Source organism: Drosophila virilis, chromosome 2, assembly GCF_030788295.1.
Source record: "Drosophila virilis strain 15010-1051.87 chromosome 2, Dvir_AGI_RSII-ME, whole genome shotgun sequence".
Lineage (NCBI taxonomy): Eukaryota > Metazoa > Arthropoda > Insecta > Diptera > Drosophilidae > Drosophila > Drosophila virilis.
Genome location: NC_091544.1, coordinates 22,275,315 through 22,294,297, shown reverse-complemented (window position 1 = coordinate 22,294,297; position 18,983 = coordinate 22,275,315). Strand labels below are relative to the sequence as shown.

Below are 18,983 nucleotides of genomic sequence, written 5' to 3'. Positions count from 1 at the left end.
CCCAATATTTCAGCATATTTCGGCACGGCAATTCGATCGGGCGCAGGCCATGTCCGACGCTCAAGTTTCAGGCGCAGCACACGCACAAAGCCCGACTCAGGCAACCGACACAGATCAGGCGACAATGCAGGGCAGGCACCCGCCGCAGGGGCAGTTCGCAGATCTTTAACTGTAGTCGCTAGCGCTTAGCCGCCTGCACTGCAGTTGACACTTGAGCTGGGGCGGGGGCGTCGTCGTTACCCTAAGCGGCTTACACGTGCCAGAGGCCCTGCTAGTGTACGGAATGGGCTCCATATGAACACAAATGCTTATAAATATAATGCAGCCACGTAATACGAGCGGGCCTCTCGATTTACAGGCGTTGATAGCAGAAGAGTTTCCTGCGAGAGAGAGAGAGTCCTGCGTTGAAAGTCACAAATTTCGCGATTTTTTTTTACACACTTTAAGCACTTAGAATTTACACTTAAATTTACGACAAGTATGCACATGTAGCCCACAGCACAGGGCACACTCTCTTGAGCAGTTTACAAAACAAAAGTTGGGCCGTGATACAACACAAGATTTGCTTTGGAATAAACATGCCTATGTAGAGGGCTGTTGGATGCATGAGCATGATTGATTTAACTAGCTGAAATAAACAACATCAACCGAAGTCAAAGTTGATTGAAAATTAAGCGAGGTCCACGGATTTCCATATAGCTTGCTCCAGTAGATCATCTGCGAGTTGGCCAGCATCTTTGTAGGCTTCAGTTAATGCGAGCTAAACGCGTTGTCTTAATAACTAACCTCATTTCGAAAGTGAAAAAAACGTTCTGTGTACTTTTCAAATATACTTTTTTTTCATATATTTATTGGCTAACTCTTTAAACGTTACTCTGTAGTTGTTGTTTCTTAATTCTTTTTCATGTTGTTTTTGTTGATTTTGTTTTCTTTTAATTATATTATTAGTATACATATAAATAATTAAAAATATTACATTAAAATGTATTCGTATATCGTATAGAAGTTGCTGCTTGTTTGTTTTTATATGTTGTTTGTTTTTAGTTTTTAGTTTTTAGTTTTTGATTGCGTTTTCTTCTCTGCTAGATCATTACCATAAGTTTTCATATCATGTTTCTCATTTTACAATTTTGCTAAAAACTAAATAAAATTTGTTTCGTAAAACAATAATAATAAAAATGTATGCACGAAGACAAAAAACTAAATTTTATGCATGTGTGTATATATTTTAAAAATAAAAGCAAAAAGCGTCTCAATTATTTTTAAAATATATATTTACGTATATATTTGTTTGCATTATTTTCATTATTATATTTACTTGTGTTATATTTTTATAAAATATCACCTAAAGCAATTACGTATTTCAGTTTCAGTTTGTATTTTGTTTTATTTTTGTTTGTTTTTTTTTTCGGTTTTCGTTTTGTTTTTACATGACAACAATAAAATATTTTCGCTTTGTTTGCAAAACACTCAATACTCAAAACTAATTATAAAAAAATTATTAAACAAAGTGTTCAACAAAATGCAAAAGCCCGCAAAAATCATAGGAAACAATTCGTTGCAGCCAATTTTGCAACAGTTAATATATATATATATATATATATATATATATATATATATTTGTAGTATATATTTTTTTATTTAGATATTTTTTTTAAGGTTTTAGTTTTTTTTTAACTAAAAAGCAACTAAGATCGCTTGGCCACAGATTTATGCTAAAATTATTTATATTATAATTACAGCATTAATTCATTTCGTATGGTTTTTGTTGTTTTGAAGTTTTTTCTTTCCATTTTCATGAGACAAAGTACAACAACTATTTATTAATTTATTTTTTAATATAATGTTTTTTTTTTTTTTTTTTGTTTTGCAAATATAACTATTTGCAAGATTTTTATGTGTTTTGTTTATTCTTAAGTTGAAAAAATAGTACAAAAGCTTTGACATATTCTCAGTTTTATTAGTTTGTAGTTTTTTTTTCACTAATAAACCAGTTGGTTTATAGTCTACTTGTAAAGTTTAAGTATACAAATGACTGCCCATATAGCTGGACTGCAACCGAGTACAGTTCCATTAAGTACAATGTTTGGTAGTTTATTGTTAATATAATTCTTTTTAGTATGCGTAAACTCAAAAGGTAGGAGAATATAGCGATAGAGAAAGTGCCTACAGCTGGGAAGAGTTCTTCGGAAATTAGTTAAGGGAGTTTAGGATTAGTTTTAGTTTAGCTTAGCATACCTAATAATACGTAGCCTTCCGTTACGGATACTAAGAACTATATAACGTACATTAAGTTAGACCGCTATAGTATACATAGAGTTGAAAGGGTTGGGAGTGGGGCGGCCAACCGCATCTAGTTGCAGTTGCAGCTGAAGTTGATTTGGGCTTGGGTTTGGGTTTGGGTTTGGGGTAGGCCTAGTCTAGTTGTAAGTATGATTGGGATAGTACAATGGGATTATCTTATTCCATCTCTTAACTGCTGTTTTTTGAGCACCAAAAGCTGCGCTGCTCTACATACGTAGATACGTACTGACATATTTATAATTGTTGATAGTTATTAATTACATGTATTTTTAATAATAGTATCGCGTTTAGCATTTTACGTATTTACTTGTATTGTTAAAAATTTTGCTTAATAAATGCTTAAAGTTTTTTTTTTGTTTCTGCTGATCTTGAATTATAACCTAAACAGTATCCCGTTTATTACGTATATTAAGTTTTCGCACGGATTCTAGCTCATTTAAAATGTCATCGTATATGCGCGTTTCAACTCTCAATTAATTAAATTAACTTTAATCTGTTTTTTTTTTTCTTTTTGTCCTTCCTTTTTTTTAAACAATAATAGAAAAACATATGTTTTACTTTATGTTTTATTCGTATACTTTGCATTTGAACTCAGGTTGATTTTTCTTTTATTTATCTTCTTATTTACGTATATGAGTTGCACTTGGTTCTCCATTCTCTTCAAGAACGCATTGAAATAAGATTTATAAAAGAAAATAAAAAAAAAGTGAAAGTCTAACAAAAAAAGATTATAAATTTGTTTATATTTGTTCTTTTTTTTTTGGCAAGTTCTTTCAGTGTTGTAAAACACGTTGAAAAAGGACGTATTGAAAAATCGTATACACGTTGCTGAAGTAAATAATATTAAAAAGCCAAACAAAAAGGGAATACACTTTTCTTTAAGCGTTAATTTTTTTTTTGTTATTTTGTTTTTTGTTTTTAACTTGTAAGCAGCCTAGGCTTTCGTAGAACTACATGCTAAAGTTATATTTTATTATAGTTTATTTTTAAAGAACTTTGCTTGTAGATAAATGTATGCTTTTCTGCTGCGATACCCACCCAAACACACATACACGCACACACACGCGCGAACTCTCACATGCACACACACACAGCGAATTAAAAGTCCGCTTCGTGCTTGATGCGATAACTGGCATAGGTTTCTTCCAGCGGCGCAAAGTCTTGGGTGTGGGGCTGTGTTTAAGTTCCAAAAAGAAAATTGGCACCAGAGTTGTAATATAGAGAAATGGTCTTTAGATATAATAGTTCAAGAGATAATATTGTGTGCTTCTGTTACTGTAACTATGTCTGTGTTTGGTTTGTGGAGGGGCTTGTTGGCAATATTTACAAGTTTACAAACTCAAAACGATAACGTCGATCGTCTATCGGAAGTTATCGACGCAGTTTGCAGCTGCCGACTGACTGTACGCGGGCAAAACGATGCCCCTGCAGAGTCAGGGCCATGCATATTAGACTATCTTTCATATCATATTAATATATAATATATAATATTTATGTATATAGTTTCTATATAGAGTTATGTGCATATGTAAATTGTTAAAATTGGTTAGTTTTGGGTTAGTAAACTTTCTTGTAATATAATATTTTGTTTTTTGTTTTTTTTTTTTTGTTCAATTTTAAATTTTTGTGTTATTAGGTAGTGAAAATAATAAAAAGTTGTTAAATGTTTTTAATAATAATTAATAATATATTGGCGAGCTATATGGGCCTCTTGCAAAAACGAAGTACTGGAACTTTTACTTATTTTTTCTCTTTTGCATAGTTTTCTTTAGTTGTTGGTACTTTTTACAAATTAAGCAAATTTTTTGCGCTAATTATTGTTGCTCAGTTGCTGTATCTTCTTTTTTAAGTAATTTACAAGTTGAATGTATTCTATTTTTGTCTCCACAAAGAGAGCACAAAAATAAATAACATGACTTATGTTTTGCATTACTTTGTTTTTTTTTTGTTTTTAACTTAAATTTATGGCTCTCATTTTACTGTACAAAAACAGACAAATTCTAACGGCCAAAGCATCAGCATCAGCATCAGCATCAGTAGCAGCAGCATCAGCAGCAGCAGATGCACTTGCAGTACCCAACAGCAGCGCACAGCAGCAACAACAGCAGCAGCAGCAGCAGCAGCAGCAGCAACAGCTGTCGAAGTTTGGTTGGTCGGACCCTGGAATTTGGGCGCCTCAATCGCCTCGCGGCCGCTTGGAAGCTCGTTTGTAGTTGTTGTTGTTGGTGTTGTTGTTGTTGTCAACGTATTGTTGTTGTTGTTCTTGTCGTTGTCGTTGTCGTCGTTGTCATCGTCGTTTGGCCGCTGGCATTGAGTCCTTGCAGTTGTTGTTGTTTATACGTGGCCATTGCTGTTGTTGCTAGTTGCTATTATTGCTATTGCTATTATTGTTGTTGTTGATGTTGTTGCTTATTGCTTTTTGCTTTTTGCTGCTGCAATTGCGCTCGTTAGAAATTTGCGTATTTCTTTCTCATTTATTATTTGCTCTCTTGTACTGTATTTTTTAATTCTCTTGACTAATTTACAATGTGTGTGTGTTCTTGTTCTTGTTCATAATTACGTACAACTTCTTCTGCGTTTTTTGATTGGATTTTATTCATCAATATTATTATTATTGTTATTGTGATCTTCAAATAATCATTGAGATTATTGTTTTGCATCATGTTTTGTTGTAGTTTTGCAAAATTAATTAATTTTACTTAATTTCTTATGCAGTTTCGCAACATTCTTATTTTTGGTTATTATTATTGATTCATTTAATCCCAGGGCATTGTGAGCACCCGCTTCGTTTTTGCAAGAAGGTCGTTATCGTACTACGAACATGGGTGCACCACCGCATTGTAGCTCGCCAATATAGGACCATGTGCTCCCGCGAAGGGGGTACTCACAACGTCTGGTGTACTAGCTCCATCGGTGTGCGATGTTGAATCGGCATTACTTCTTCCTTCACCATTTGCTGAACCTAATTCTGGTGGTTTGGTGGTGTCCCGTTCGTCAATCACTAAATCTATTGGCATTTTACCCTTTAAACATGAGATATATCGATGACAGAAATTATCGCATAGTTCATGCACCTGCAAAGAGAAACCCGCAAATTGCCATAATTGGGGCGGCGAGATAAAAGAGAAAGAGAGAGAATGTTGTGTGAGAAGAGCGACGCCATGACAATTATACAATTATACGTAAGTGCAAATATATAAATATATGTATATAGCTTAAGTATTTATATTATACTAAACTAAAAACAAAATTATAGTCATGTAAAAATTTTTCTTCTTACTCATATTTATAAATACAATAGGGGTAAAAAAAAGTTATAGAACTATCGATAGCATGTATATAATTTATCAATTAATTCTTGTCGGTTCGGCAAGTTCACATATTCTATCGATAGTATCAGAGGTGTTAGTATCTACAGCCTTTTATCCCTATAACTTACGCAAAAAATATGCTAAATAATCTAATCAGGCATTGCAATACGTTTTCGCCTAAATCATATTCTGCATTCGGGACTTCATTAGGCATTCTGTTAGTTTATAAGACATTCAACTTGACAGACAGAGACAGCTGCTAACACTTAGCGCCATTGCATTCTTTATGCTAACAGCAAGGCAACAACACAACTGACAATAACAGCAACAACGACAGCAACAACAAAAAAGAAAAAACCTGCTTTGCTCCCGCTGCAAATGGCATGCAAATTGCTTTTTATGCGTTATCCATGGCCTGGCTCTGGACCCGGGCCACGCAAATGGTTGATGATGGCACTCAAAAATGGCGTAGACAACGTCAGCAACAGCAACGGCAACAGCAACAGCAATGGCAACAGCAACAGCAACCGCTAAGCTTAGAAGGTGTACGCGCTTGCAGGCGATAAAAATGCGAGGCCGGCCACATAAATATGCATAGAGAGCTGGCTGGCCAAAAGCGTTGGTCGGAAAGGAAGTGCTGGCCAGCCAAGTTTAGCCGCAGGGCACACTTTTAAGCAAGCAACAACAACAACAACAACAACAAGCAGCACGTGCAGCATACAGACGATCGCTGGCGTCACCAGCAACAGCAGCAGCAAACGGGCCAACAAAATGCGTTTTTAAAGCCCTGCTGTTGTTGTTGTGTTGGCTAGATCCAAAAACTCAGACCAGTGTATGCGTGAGTGTGTGTATGATTAAACAAATGCGATAAGGCCAAAGTGAGTGTGAGTCAGGCGGAGCGCATATGCAAATATGCAAAAAGGCTGCGCACCAAAGAGGAATGCAGCCGCCGACACGGCTAAAAAGAAATTAATTGCGCTGGGCTCGAGCAGCCAGAGCAGCAGCAACAACAGCACCAACAACAACAACAACAACAACCAACAGCCCAACAGCAGCAGTAACTGCAACAACCAACAGGGTGCTCCATTTAAACGGGCAGGCATTTAATTTACGAAAAAGTGCGCGTTGCTTATGCAAATTGCTTGTTGCTGTGTTCTTGCAACGGCTGCTGCTGCGGCTCTCGTTGCTTTTTTTTGGCATACGAAAGCTGCAACAGTTGCTGGCGGGCGGGCTGGCTTGCTGGCTATTAACTTGTTGCCCATTGCCAAAACTTGCCAAACTCGTTTACAGGCTGCTGTTGTTGCTGCTGCTGTTGCTGCTGATGCCGCCGATGTGGAAGTTGCTGTTGCCTGTGTTCAATGTTATTGTCACCAAAAATATGACGTTGATAAAAACTGGCAGCATCAACTGGTTTATGACAGGACTCAAATTAGTCGTTGCGACTCGCTGATAACAGCAGCAGAAACAGCAGCAGCAGCAGCAGCAACATGTTGTCGTATATGTATAGCTGTCAAAGTTGCCATAACAATGCACATAAAGCGCGCAATTAGCACGCCAGCAACATGTTGCCAGCGCGCAGTTGCAGTCGCCTGCATGTAACAAGAACAGCAGCACCGCACAACAAAACACAGCAACAAGGCATAAATACTTACTAAATTGATATGTTTATGCGGCTTTATGCTCAGTTGCCTGTCTCGGTCCGGGCCGGGACGTGGCCCTTTGTGGCATGTTGCTGCTGCAGCTTGCTGCTGCTGCTGCTGCTGCGATGCTTGGACGCTGATAATTTTTGATTAATTTGTCAGCGTTGTGTGTGACATTTAAACAGCTCATTGCGATATTTATGATTGCTGGCTGCTGCTGTGACTGGCTGTTGCTGCTGCGCATTGGGTGGGCACAGCAGCAACTCACGACTGGGACCCACAGCAGCAGCAACAGCAGCAGCTAAAGTGGTGCCAGCACAGGGGGCGTTGCTTGTTGTAAGCGTTGTAAATGTTACAGTCATTTGTACATCCTGTTAAGCAAAACTTTTCACAGTCCCGTCCTCGCCACATTTTACAGCTTCCTCTACCAGCGATACGATCGCAATGTGTCCGGGCACATAGTTTTGTTTACCCCTGCCCTGGCCAACTGTCTTATTGCACTATTGCACTTTGCCTACATTCGTTTCTCTTTAATCTAATGTAAATCGCTCCAATCTGCGCAGTGGTAATTTTCGATTTCCGTTCATAGATAGCGTTAAATGTTCTATAGAGAGATGACGACTAGACCAGCTCCGACTGAGATTCACACGAAACCGACCAACTGACACAGCCTCCAGTCTCAGTTCCAGCCCCAGCCCCAGTCGCAGTCTCTGTCCCAGTCGAGCAACAAGTTTTTTTCTTTTAATTTTTGCATTTTGTTTAACAAGCGTGCGGCAAAAAATGTACAACACTGCTGACATTTAAATGAAATGTAATTAAAAAACCCACAACAACAACAATAACAGCACCGGCAGCCGACAAACAGTACAAACTGAATCTAAACTGTTGGCAAAAGTAAATATTTTAATTCAGGGAAAAAAAAAAATAGATAGAAATGTTATTCGGCTTTGAAATGTAAATGTGGCGAACTGTGAATGCGCTGCGAGCATGGGCAAACAGAAACGTTTACGGATACGCAACAAAATGTAATTGCGAAAACGAATGGGCAAACAGAAACGTTTACGGATACGCAACAAAATGTAATTGCGAAAACGAATGCCAAAAATAATGTTAACAAATGCTAATGCAAACGCTGCAATGGGAAACAAACCGAAAAAGCTGAGAATTTCAGAAGGATAAAGAAATGCTGCTTTGAGAGTGTTGGACAATAGTCACGTTAACGGACGAGCTTTAAAGCGCAGTTTCAATATAATCGCTAGAGTGCAAAAACACTTTAGTAAAGTATTTAAATTTGAAATTACACCGTAATATGTATTAATTTATGCCATTTTTATATTATTTCTTACTTTGCGTTCAAACAAAACATTTTCGATTGGAAATACTTTAAGTGTTAATAAGATAAGTGTAAATACCAAAAAAAAAAAATATGAAACCCACACATATTTCTTTCCTCCCTATTCAAATCTCGAGTCCAGCTAGCCATATATTTCGCTTAGCCGAAAAATAAAATTCAGCTGTTGGTTGTCGTTTGGTGTTGTAGCACCAAACTGGCCGAGCCATCAAAACAAGGCCCCCAATTCGGTGTTGTGCTGCGCATACGTAGTGGTATTGGACGTAGTTGTAGTAGTTGTAGTGCCCCCATGCCGGTGCCGGTACCGGTACGGCCGCCAAGCTGTGACTGCTTACCCCCAGCCAGGGTTTGTGTGCAACTGACCCGACGTGTGTTGTGTGTCTGTCTGTCTGTCCATCGGTCCGTCGGTCGGTCGGTCTGTCGGTCTGCTGAGGCACTGTCCCACTGCCCGTTTGTCAATTGCAATGCGCCGTCGTCGTTGAGTGTTTTTGTTTTTTTGTGTTCAGCTTTTTTTTTTTTTTGCATGTGACTCTGTGACGAGAATTGTCCGTGCTGGATGGGAACTGAGGACTGGGCAAATGGGGCTGGCAAACCAGTTTTGACAGACACAAGTCTTGAAGCGTCTTTTTAACTGATTCTGTGTGTTGTTTTTAGCAGCAGCAACAAATATGCACAGATACAGATACAATATATACAATAAATGTATGTATATATATATATGTATATATATATATATATAAATATATATAGACGCTTTTTGCCAGTCAGCCCGCACATTTTATTTAAGTATTATATATTTATTTTTTCTTTTTGTATTTTTATTTATTTTATACACCAAAATCGCCCGCTGCATTTTGTTGGCTGCATATAAATGAATTGTACTTTTGTTGCTGCTGCTGCTGCTGTTGTTGTTGCTGTTGTTGTTGCTGTTGTTGTTGTACAAGTTGCTACAGTTCTTTGTGCCGATTGTTGGTTGTTGCCGTTGCCGATTGTTGGTTTGTCGTGGTTCGTGTGTGTCGCAAGCTGTGTGAGTGACAAATGACAAAACAAAAACCTGTCGTGGGCTGTGTGCTCTGTGCTGTGTGATGATGATAAAGATCTCGTTCGCTTCACTACTCCTCTGTTTGTAATACAGGGTGCCACTTGCAACAAATTGCAGCTGGCTGACTGACTGAATGACTGACTGAGAATGATCAGCCAACTGACTGACTGACTGACAGACTGACTTGACTTACTGCACTACTTTCAATAGAAAGCGCTTTATGCAGTTGGTAATTAAGATTGGCCAACGCTAATTGCACATTGATTGACTTTTGTTGTTCGTATTTGTCATTGTTGGCATTTTGTCATTAGTCCCAGTTCCAGTCGCAATCCGAACACAACTGTAAATGACTTCTGGGGGCCTACACAACATGTCTCGAGACCCGACAGCTGCCCAAATGGCTCAGCTTCGTATTCTTATAACGTTTGCGATGCGTTCTGATTGTTGTTTTTATAATGTTTTGCATAATTTCTTACTTAAGACTTAATTGAAAAACACAAAAAACAAACAAAAAAAAAAAAAAAACAGATGACTGGCTTAGCTCAAAGCCCGGCTCAGCTTCGTTTTGGGCTTCAGTTTGAACTTCAGCTTCGGTTTCAGTTTCGGTTTTGGTTCCCGGCCCAACGGTCGACGCTCCACGCTTCGCTGCGCATTTGCCTAATTAATTTTCTTGGCACAGCAGCAGCAACAACAACAGCAGTGGACAGTGAACAAGTGGTGGAGGCAGGGCGCAGGCATTAATTACGACCACGTTGAGGAACAACTTCCATTAAGACAGCCGCCGCACACACACGCACCCAAGCTAGTCAAGCCCTTGCATATTATTTGAAATTAAAACAAATTAGGCAACCTGTAATTTTTCCATTTAGATTATAAAGTGTCCAATAATAAAGTAGGTGTTGCTAGTTGCTGCATTCCCAAAATTATTTATGCGCGTCTAGGGTTGTTCAGACAGACAAAGAGCGAATTAGAGGGATGGGGGCATCCACACCTCATGAATTAACAACAAAGCAGCGCCGAAAATGAATGCGTTTCATTGTGCGTTGCTCAATGCAAATATCGTGGGCTTTTGAGCACCATCCGCCCCACCAAGCTGCTATTGTTGTGGTTAGTATCTTGGGCAAACACCTGCCCTTAGCGTCTGCTCGCAACCCCGCCAGGTCAGCAAATATTTGTCCCCCGCTCGCTCCTATCTTGTTTTGTTAATGCTATGTCACATCCTGTTGGTCGGCATATTTCTGTACTTATCTCTATCTAAAGCTATGCAAGCGGCTTTCATGATTGGCAATTAATGCAGTTTTGGCCACGGCCAGCTGCCCGGCCAGCTTCACAGTTATTGCAGTCGTTGTCAATGCTGTTGCTGCTGCTGTTGTGCTTTAATTTAGACATTTGCAAGAGAGATATGACCGCCTGCTGTGTATGCCTGTGCCTGTGTGTGTTTGTGTATGTATATGTTTCTGTCTCCAATTGGAGCCTGCCTACAAGCTCAATAAAATGTCAACACAAATGTTGGCAATTGAAATACCCGCCGTTTGGTAACTTTGTTTATGCCATACCCTCTAAACAAAATAAACTTGAAAATGGGTATACCTAAGCTCAGCATATATGTATTCGATACATTTTCAAAGTCTACGTTACATTCATTAAATATATTCAACTCGTCCTTCCGTATATCTATCTATAAGCCTATAACCATGTCGATCTCAGTGTCTATATGAGACTGAGATGACCATGAGTAGTCATCATGGCTACATTTTATGACCTATCTTTTACTGCAGGGTATGTACCAGTATTGTCTATAGCACTCGGACTTAATTTTTTTGCAATTGATTTATGGGTCTTATGGGTGGTCGCTGGGTAGCTAGCTAGTGATAAATGTTTGTAGCTTGGCTAGCAGTTAATTGCATGACTGCTGAGTTTTCAGCTCTGAGTTGATGATATGCAGCCAGAAGAGTGGCCAAGGAGTGAGCAATAAAAGTGGCACAGATTATTGAAGTTCAGTTAACAATTTGTATAAGCCCTACAGTCAATTTGACCACAGAGAAATCTGCGCCGCCTTAAAGTATCAATTTTATATTCAATGTTAAATACCCCAATTCTGCTTTGCAAAATAAATACTTCATCTATGTTTGAAAACGTATTGCAATTTACCTTAAAGACAAACCAATTAAAAAAAATAAAATTAAATACTTAATTTAGACTTATGTAATTTGTAGGTATATTCATGTTTACTTACTTTTTCTAACTCTAAAAGGTGAAACCGAAGCACTTGTATTGCTTGCACCATCTGCAAAGAGAGGGGCGAGAAAGAGAGAACAAACATGAGTTATGCATATCACAAATGATAATAAAATTCTTAGCCGTAAAACATGCCTCCAAACAAATCGTTTGACGCCCCAGAACCATACACACCATAGTCCACACTCACACACACACACACACACACACACATGAATCGCAAGAGCGCCAACTGTTAGGGTGACCAGATGCTAATTAAAACGTCAGTTTGACATTTGACATTTTTACGAGGCTGCTAACTGGTGTGGCCGCTGCTGTTGCCGCCACTGTTGCTGCTGCTGCTGCTGCAGCTTTTGTTGTTGCAGCAGCTGGTGCCGGCAAAAAACTTTAAAGAATTTCATTTAATGCCAAGCCGCGGCCAACTGAACCGCATAGTAAAATAATAACATAGAGAAAACATGCTATAAACATTTTTATAGCACATCCATATAAGAGTGTTTGTGTGTGCATGCGTGTGTGCGTAAATATCTAAAGCACAAAACCGCCAAGAGTTTTTTTAAGTAAGTGTTACTAAATGCACTTTTAAATGTTCAAACATGAACTCTGTGGTGCTGGGAGGAGAAGCGGTGGTTACTCAGTCCACCACCAGCAGCAGCAGCACCGCAGAGTGGTGGCATGCCAAAATGATTTATGGCCAAAGTACGCAGGCGCACACGGCCACGGCCAGAGCCATAGCCATAGCCGATCAGTGTAGACCAAGATACTCAAACCGAGGTCCGGGTGCCAGCTGTATGTGTCTGTGTGTATTGCCTGTTGCTGCATGTTGGGCCCGGACTGGCATTCAGTGAGTTTGTACTACAACTAATAAACTAATCTGCAAGTGCATAAAATTAGGGCCACCGCCAGAGATTTCTCTGCTGCGGCTGCTGATGCTGTTGCTGCTGCTGTTGCTGTTGCTGGCGACTAATACGCCATAAAACCAGCGACATTAAACGCAACAGCAACAGCAGCAGCATCAGCATCTCTGTTGCTCAACGTGAGTGAGTGACACATTTACGACTAAGCAGAGGCCGCTGTCGAGTGGTACGAACGCAGCCGCAATTAAAATTAGTTTTGCCCCTTAATCTCTTTATATGCAGCAGCAACAGCAGCAGCAGCAACTGTTGACGCGATTTGCGCAGCCCAATTGCATGGCTCGTTTTGCATTTTTTGCACGCAGCATTTCCGTCTTGGTTTACATGGGTTCCAAAATTGCCTGGAAATTCGCTGGACTCAAACTGAGAGGCTGTAGCGACATTCTGACTCATGTGTTGCTATGCGCCAAGAAATGCAGATGCATGTTGAGCTCAGTTATAAAATATATTTCAGTTGGCTAGGCCAACACATGCATTTTTTTTTTTTGTTTGCATTAGATATGATCTGATTGATCATTAATAAAGATTGGCACAATTCACAGACTTTTATGCACTTGTTGCCCTACAACGACAGCTGATCACCATGATCATCATTGTAGCTAGCAACAACAACATCACGCCATGATCGCCGTCAAGGTTGCCTTGATGGCATTTGCCTTTGCGCTGGGGCTCTGACTCTGACTGCCCAGATCTGAATGCATTTAACTAACCCACGAGCACGACGACGACTTTATTGTTGTTGCTTTTGTTGCTGTGCTGTTGCTGTTGTTGCCGACGTCTTTTGCACACCCAAAGGCTGCCCATTTAGAGAGTGCAAAAATGTCATATGCATCATTAAATCGTTCTGCTTCATATTGTAGTCGACGTCGAGCATCGGTCGTTGGTCGTTGCTTGTCTCCCCTTGCCCAGCCTCAGCACATTTCGATTCCCGACCCCATCCTGAAGCGAGGGCTGCAGTAGCAGCCGCAGCTGCAGCAACAGCAACATGCAGAAATCAAAATGCGTGTCAGAGAAAAGTATGGCAACGCTGTCCAACAAAATGACTAAACAACTTAGTCCGCCGCCAGTGAATGACAGCGATGACGCTATGGATGTCGATGCGGACTTGGACTTGGACGTTGTTGCTCGCTGCAAGTGAACAAACAAATGCTCATAAATTGCTTTGGCTGCTGCTAAATTTGCTGTGATTTATTCTAAATAAAAGAAAATTATTCAATTGTTGTCATTGTTTTGGGTCAAGGTGATCGCACGGACAAACACACACACACACAAACACACGTTCGCCCATACACACACATACACACACTTGGCTAGGCCGTGATCTTTTGGCTTGTTGCTGCAACATAGTTGCCGGGCGCCGTTTTGTTTACTTACCAGTGAATCCACTTCGGGATCTGCGGTATAGTAGGGTTTCTGTGATCTTATCTGAAATGAGAGACAAAGAGGGAGAAAGAGAGGGAATGAGTATAAAAGAGAAACACTTTGTATACTAGTTTCAAATCGTTGCAAATATGCATAAGCAGTGGCAGCTGTTGCTGCTGGTCTGTATGTTGCTGCTGTATGTTGCTGCTGCTGTGCGGAATCTTGACGAACGCAGGCAGGTGGTAACTGCAGCTCCGAGCCACTCCGTGACTAGGTCGCCAATGTTTTCTGTTGTCCGTTGTCCGTTGCCTGTGTCGCCGCAGTTTTATGATGCCAGCTCACAGTCCAAGCGATAAGCGCTCAGCAAGCAAATATAAACCAGGCGGCAGCAACAGCAACAACAACAACAACAACAGCCGAAACAACAACAGCAAATAGATGGTTACCAAAACCCAGCATGGGAAACGCAACATTTGCGTAAAATTTGCTGTTGCTGTTGTTGCTCATCAGAGCAGAGGTGACTCGATGACTCGCTGTGACCATAAAAGCGATTCTCGTTTTTTTATTTTTATTGCAAAAGGCAACAGAAATAAACCACACACTTAGATAAAAATCACAAAAGCAATATGTGGCTAGATAAAAAAAATGGCCACACAGACCGCGACCGACCAAAATGCGACAGAAGGTCAAATAAATGCTGCGAATTATTTGTTGATTTTATTATTGTTGCTGTTGCTGTTGCTGTTGCTATTAGTGAAGATTGCTGTTCGGTTGATAGCGCTTTGTTGGCTCTCACGGAACAACATGGCTTGCCCCATGTGAGATCTGTGAGACCAGCTCGGGTTGTTCTTCAATAGATATATAGATAAACAGCAAGCACATAAAAAAGAGCTACACCCGCTGCGAAATTTTATACCGTCGCAGATCTTGAGTCGACCTTGTACTTGCGTTCATTTTTCTCTAATTCTGCTTTTGGCTTCGCAATAGACCACCCAGTTAACAAAACTATGCAAGGCTGCACTGCATGGGGTCCTTCAGAGACAGAGATCAGATATTAGATTTGAAGGCAGACGCATAGATAAAAAAAAACTGAAATTATCTGTAAAAGATAACTGTTATGTCTTTGAACTGCGAACTCTAGACAAAGTTCACATTTAAAGAGGCCCAAAATCATTTACTAGATTTAAACTGATTATGAAACTATCTATATTATCTAAGTAGTCCAAGCTGTTTACCTACTTTAATTCGGTATCCATGAAATACATAGAAAGCAATTCCAAGCGAGCCTTAAACTCCATATATCCACACATGCGGCGTCTTTCAGCTGGCAAATCTCTCTCCAAGACACGCCATACTGGACCATAATTGAGTATCGTAACGGCAATTTGGATCAACCGAGGCATAGACGACTAATAATTATGTTGCGCACTCGCACATCAAGCGGCAGATCGGATCGGTAAGGAGTTCAAGTCCAAGTCGGACTCGTTGGCCAGACATCTGCAGATATGTGGGTACCAGGCAACAATGAAACATGAGAAAAACGCCCCATTGTGAGGCGAACAGAACAACAATTACAACTGCAACAACAACAACTGATAGAAGCCACAGCCATTGAGGAGAGTATGAAAACGTAGCAAAAGTTGCGTGTGGAGAGTTGTGCCAAAGTTGTTGCCAGTTGGCTTTAATGTTGCATTTTCAAATGCTGGTTGGTCGCTGGCGTTGCACACACACACATGCACGAGCACAAAAGCACTCACACACACACACACACACGCACAAATATATATTTAGGTACGTGTGGAAGTTGTCAAACTGGTTTGCATGATAACTCTCCGTTTGGATGGCTGACTTGCGACCAGGTCGCGCTTTTGCTTTAGCTGATATGAAAAGCACGAGGGTCGCCGGTTTCTTTATGTAGGGGAGACATCGGGGAACTGGGGAACTGGCATATTGCACACACGCACTTCTCCGGCTCCGACTCAGTCTCAGCTAAATCAAAATGGCTGCCAGCAGATCTCCTCCGAGAGGCTCTCAGCTACTCTCAGTGGTAATTACAAGCCCAAGCCGAAGCCCAAGCCCACTGATAAGCGCTGGCCCAATGGGCAATGAAATGCTGTTGTCTGCGATGCGGTTTTTAAAAATGTATAAATCATTGGCAACAAGCGAATACACAGCATGAGACAAGTCTATAAATAAGCCGAGACAGCGAGTCAGCAGCGGGCGTGAAAATAACATCAACATGAAATGAAAATCAAAATGAAATTTGAAATGAAAAGCAAAAGCAAAAGGAAAATTCTATACACTGCGCCCAGTCGAGAACATTTTGTCACCGCCGCCGCGTGGGCGTCTGCAGCTGACAATTTCATATTTATAGCCAACGCAAAGAAGCGTATTTTCAATTTCCAAGTAGTGTCCAATGCGGAAACCCCAAAATGCCATACACACACCCGAACACCCCAACACCCAACACACACACACTCTCACATACGCACTTTAAAAATAAAATAGAAAATTGCGTGTCATGTCGCCCATGGGCTGTCCGAGTTCTTGACTTGTGCCCAACACACATTCTAATCAGTTTCACATGGGCAGCTCATAAATTTCGCAAGCAACGGCGACAAAATAAAATCACTACTGTTTAGATACTGCTCTTCAAGCGTTTTTATGATGCCCCCATAAATGCAATTATACAACCGACAGCTACAGCTACAGCCACAGGCACACCACAATGTACCTGAATGGTGGGGTTTGGGTTTCGGTTCGGGTTCCGGTGGGGTTTTTTGTTTTGTTTTTGGAAAGATACACAAACGCTGTAGCAAGATCGGACCCTCGCGTGGGTGCCATAAATTGTATGGTATTTTCAAATCAAATTCATTTCATCAACCTGGCCACGTGCTATCAACCAAAAGCAGCAAGAATCATGTCATAAAAGCCAAAGTAAAACCTAATATACATGCGTATATACACACACCAATATATACTTGGAATTATGATTCAATCAGAACTGCTTTTAATTTCTCACATGATAAATTTATAGAAATTTGAGCCACTAAAAACCGAAATAAAAATCGAAACGCAATCCACAAAAGAGCTCAAGTCTATAAAACGCCTCAAATGTTGTGCATATTTGTATGTGTGTCTGTGTGTTGGTGGAGCAGCATTTGTTTTTGCTACGTTTTTATTATGCCAATAGCTAGGAGCTGCTCGTCCGGGTCCGCCCGCGTTTATAGCCCTGGCATTGTGCTGGCCATAAACCTGTGCGCAGTGGCGGAGAAAGAGGACGTCAGCGCAGAGGAGGGCGCTCTGTGAGCTGCAAGTGTATAGCGAAGTCTTGAGCACTTGAGTAATGGCCATAAAGCGCGCCCAGCAAACGGCCATAAAGCAATTTATGCACCCGGCCATGTCGACTTTTGGAATCAGCGTGCACAGTAGCCAAAGAGCCGGACAGCGAGCGATCACAAGCGCAAAGCCCCAAGCCCCAAACACTTGAGAAACTGCAGTGATAACAGCCGCAGACGCATCGTCATCGACTCTTCAAAAGCAACTAATGCTCGTGATCTGGAACTAGTTCATATGAACTGACAGTATTGTGGCTCAACGCACGTTTCTCTTATTAGCTTATCTAAGCTAATGGTTTCTGTTTGTATGTGCGTTTTTGTTTGTTTTATGTGTGCGTTTGTGTACTTGTGTGTGTGTGTGTGTGTGTGTGTGTGTGTGTGTGTGTGTGTGGAGATCTGCAGTTCGGCTTTGTGGCGCCTAAATTGCTGCACGTAGCTACATTAATTTTCTTATTACTTTTGTATTTGGCTGCGTGCTACGGCGCCGGACTCGGCCCTAGTTCCCTGCCCCCAGCGGCCGCATGCGGGCTGCTATCATAAACAAACGTAAGACAAACGAATTAGCCCAGCAACAACAATAACAACTATAACAACAAACAATCGCAACAGCAACTACACAACTTTTGCCGAATTACCGTGCATAGCTTTGTATTAAGAGACGCTGACGAAACTTTATCGAGAGTTTTATCTCTACCACGAAAAGAGAACGTTAAATATATATGTTTATAAAAAATAACTATATAAATTTATATATATATATATATATATATATATATATATATATTGGGATATATACATAGGGAAACAAAACTATGATATAGTCACCTTTCTATTTATTGCTTGGATGTTGGTTAAGTGTAAGGAAAAGCGAGGGTGAAACTCTTATGCGAGATCTTATGAATCAGTTAATTTTAAATAAAAGCTAGGTTGCGAGTCTATAATATTATCCTATACTGTTCTATACCAATTACATTAATAGTCAAAGTATCTAAGCTCCTGTAGATCTTCAAATATCTATAATTTTATTTAGGTAAGAGCTTTTCCATTCAGTTCTCCAATAACTTAATTGCTCAACTGAGCATAGTTTTAAAAAAAAGCATCTGCATGTGTCAATCTCACAGATGAGAGTGACTTTATAGAGCCGTCAAAGCTAGGTGCATCTGTTGTCCTGTGTCTTGCACCATTATTCAACAAAACATCTGTTTCCAAAATCATTCACTTGAAAAGTGCAGGCTTGTAACTAAAGACCCCAGAAAAACTATCAAATTTCTCACACCTCCACACAGAGTGAACAACAATCGGCAACAGTTACAGCAAATAGCCGCAGTTAAGTACCTAAAAGCTTGCACAATGGCAAAGCACCGTCCCACTACCCCTGCCAAGAGGCAAGCACCTCTGGCTCCAGTTCGAGTTGCAGTTCCCATCCCAACACGCTCGCCCACAACAAACAAAGCTGAACAATAATTTTGTTGTAATGCAATAC

The 18,983-nt window shown here is 40.3% G+C and overlaps 1 protein-coding gene across 4 annotated transcripts in view; it reads right to left on the bottom strand.

Annotated features, from left to right (window-relative positions):
* The window catches only part of hth (Meis homeobox homothorax), a 121,429-nt gene that overhangs the window by 82,682 nt on the left and 19,764 nt on the right, over positions 1-18,983 (bottom strand). For 3 of the 4 annotated variants that reach the window (XM_015171770.3, XM_015171771.3, XM_032433037.2), the window contains exons 4-6: positions 14,175-14,225; positions 11,885-11,935; positions 5,193-5,378 (exon numbers count right to left, since the gene is read on the bottom strand). In XM_015171770.3, the coding sequence (XP_015027256.1) occupies positions 5,193-5,378; positions 11,885-11,935; positions 14,175-14,225 (288 nt within the window). Of the gene's footprint in view, positions 1-817; positions 3,478-5,192; positions 5,379-11,884; positions 11,936-14,174; positions 14,226-18,983 lie in introns of those variants that run through there. The other variant, XM_015171769.3, reaches the window with a different exon arrangement.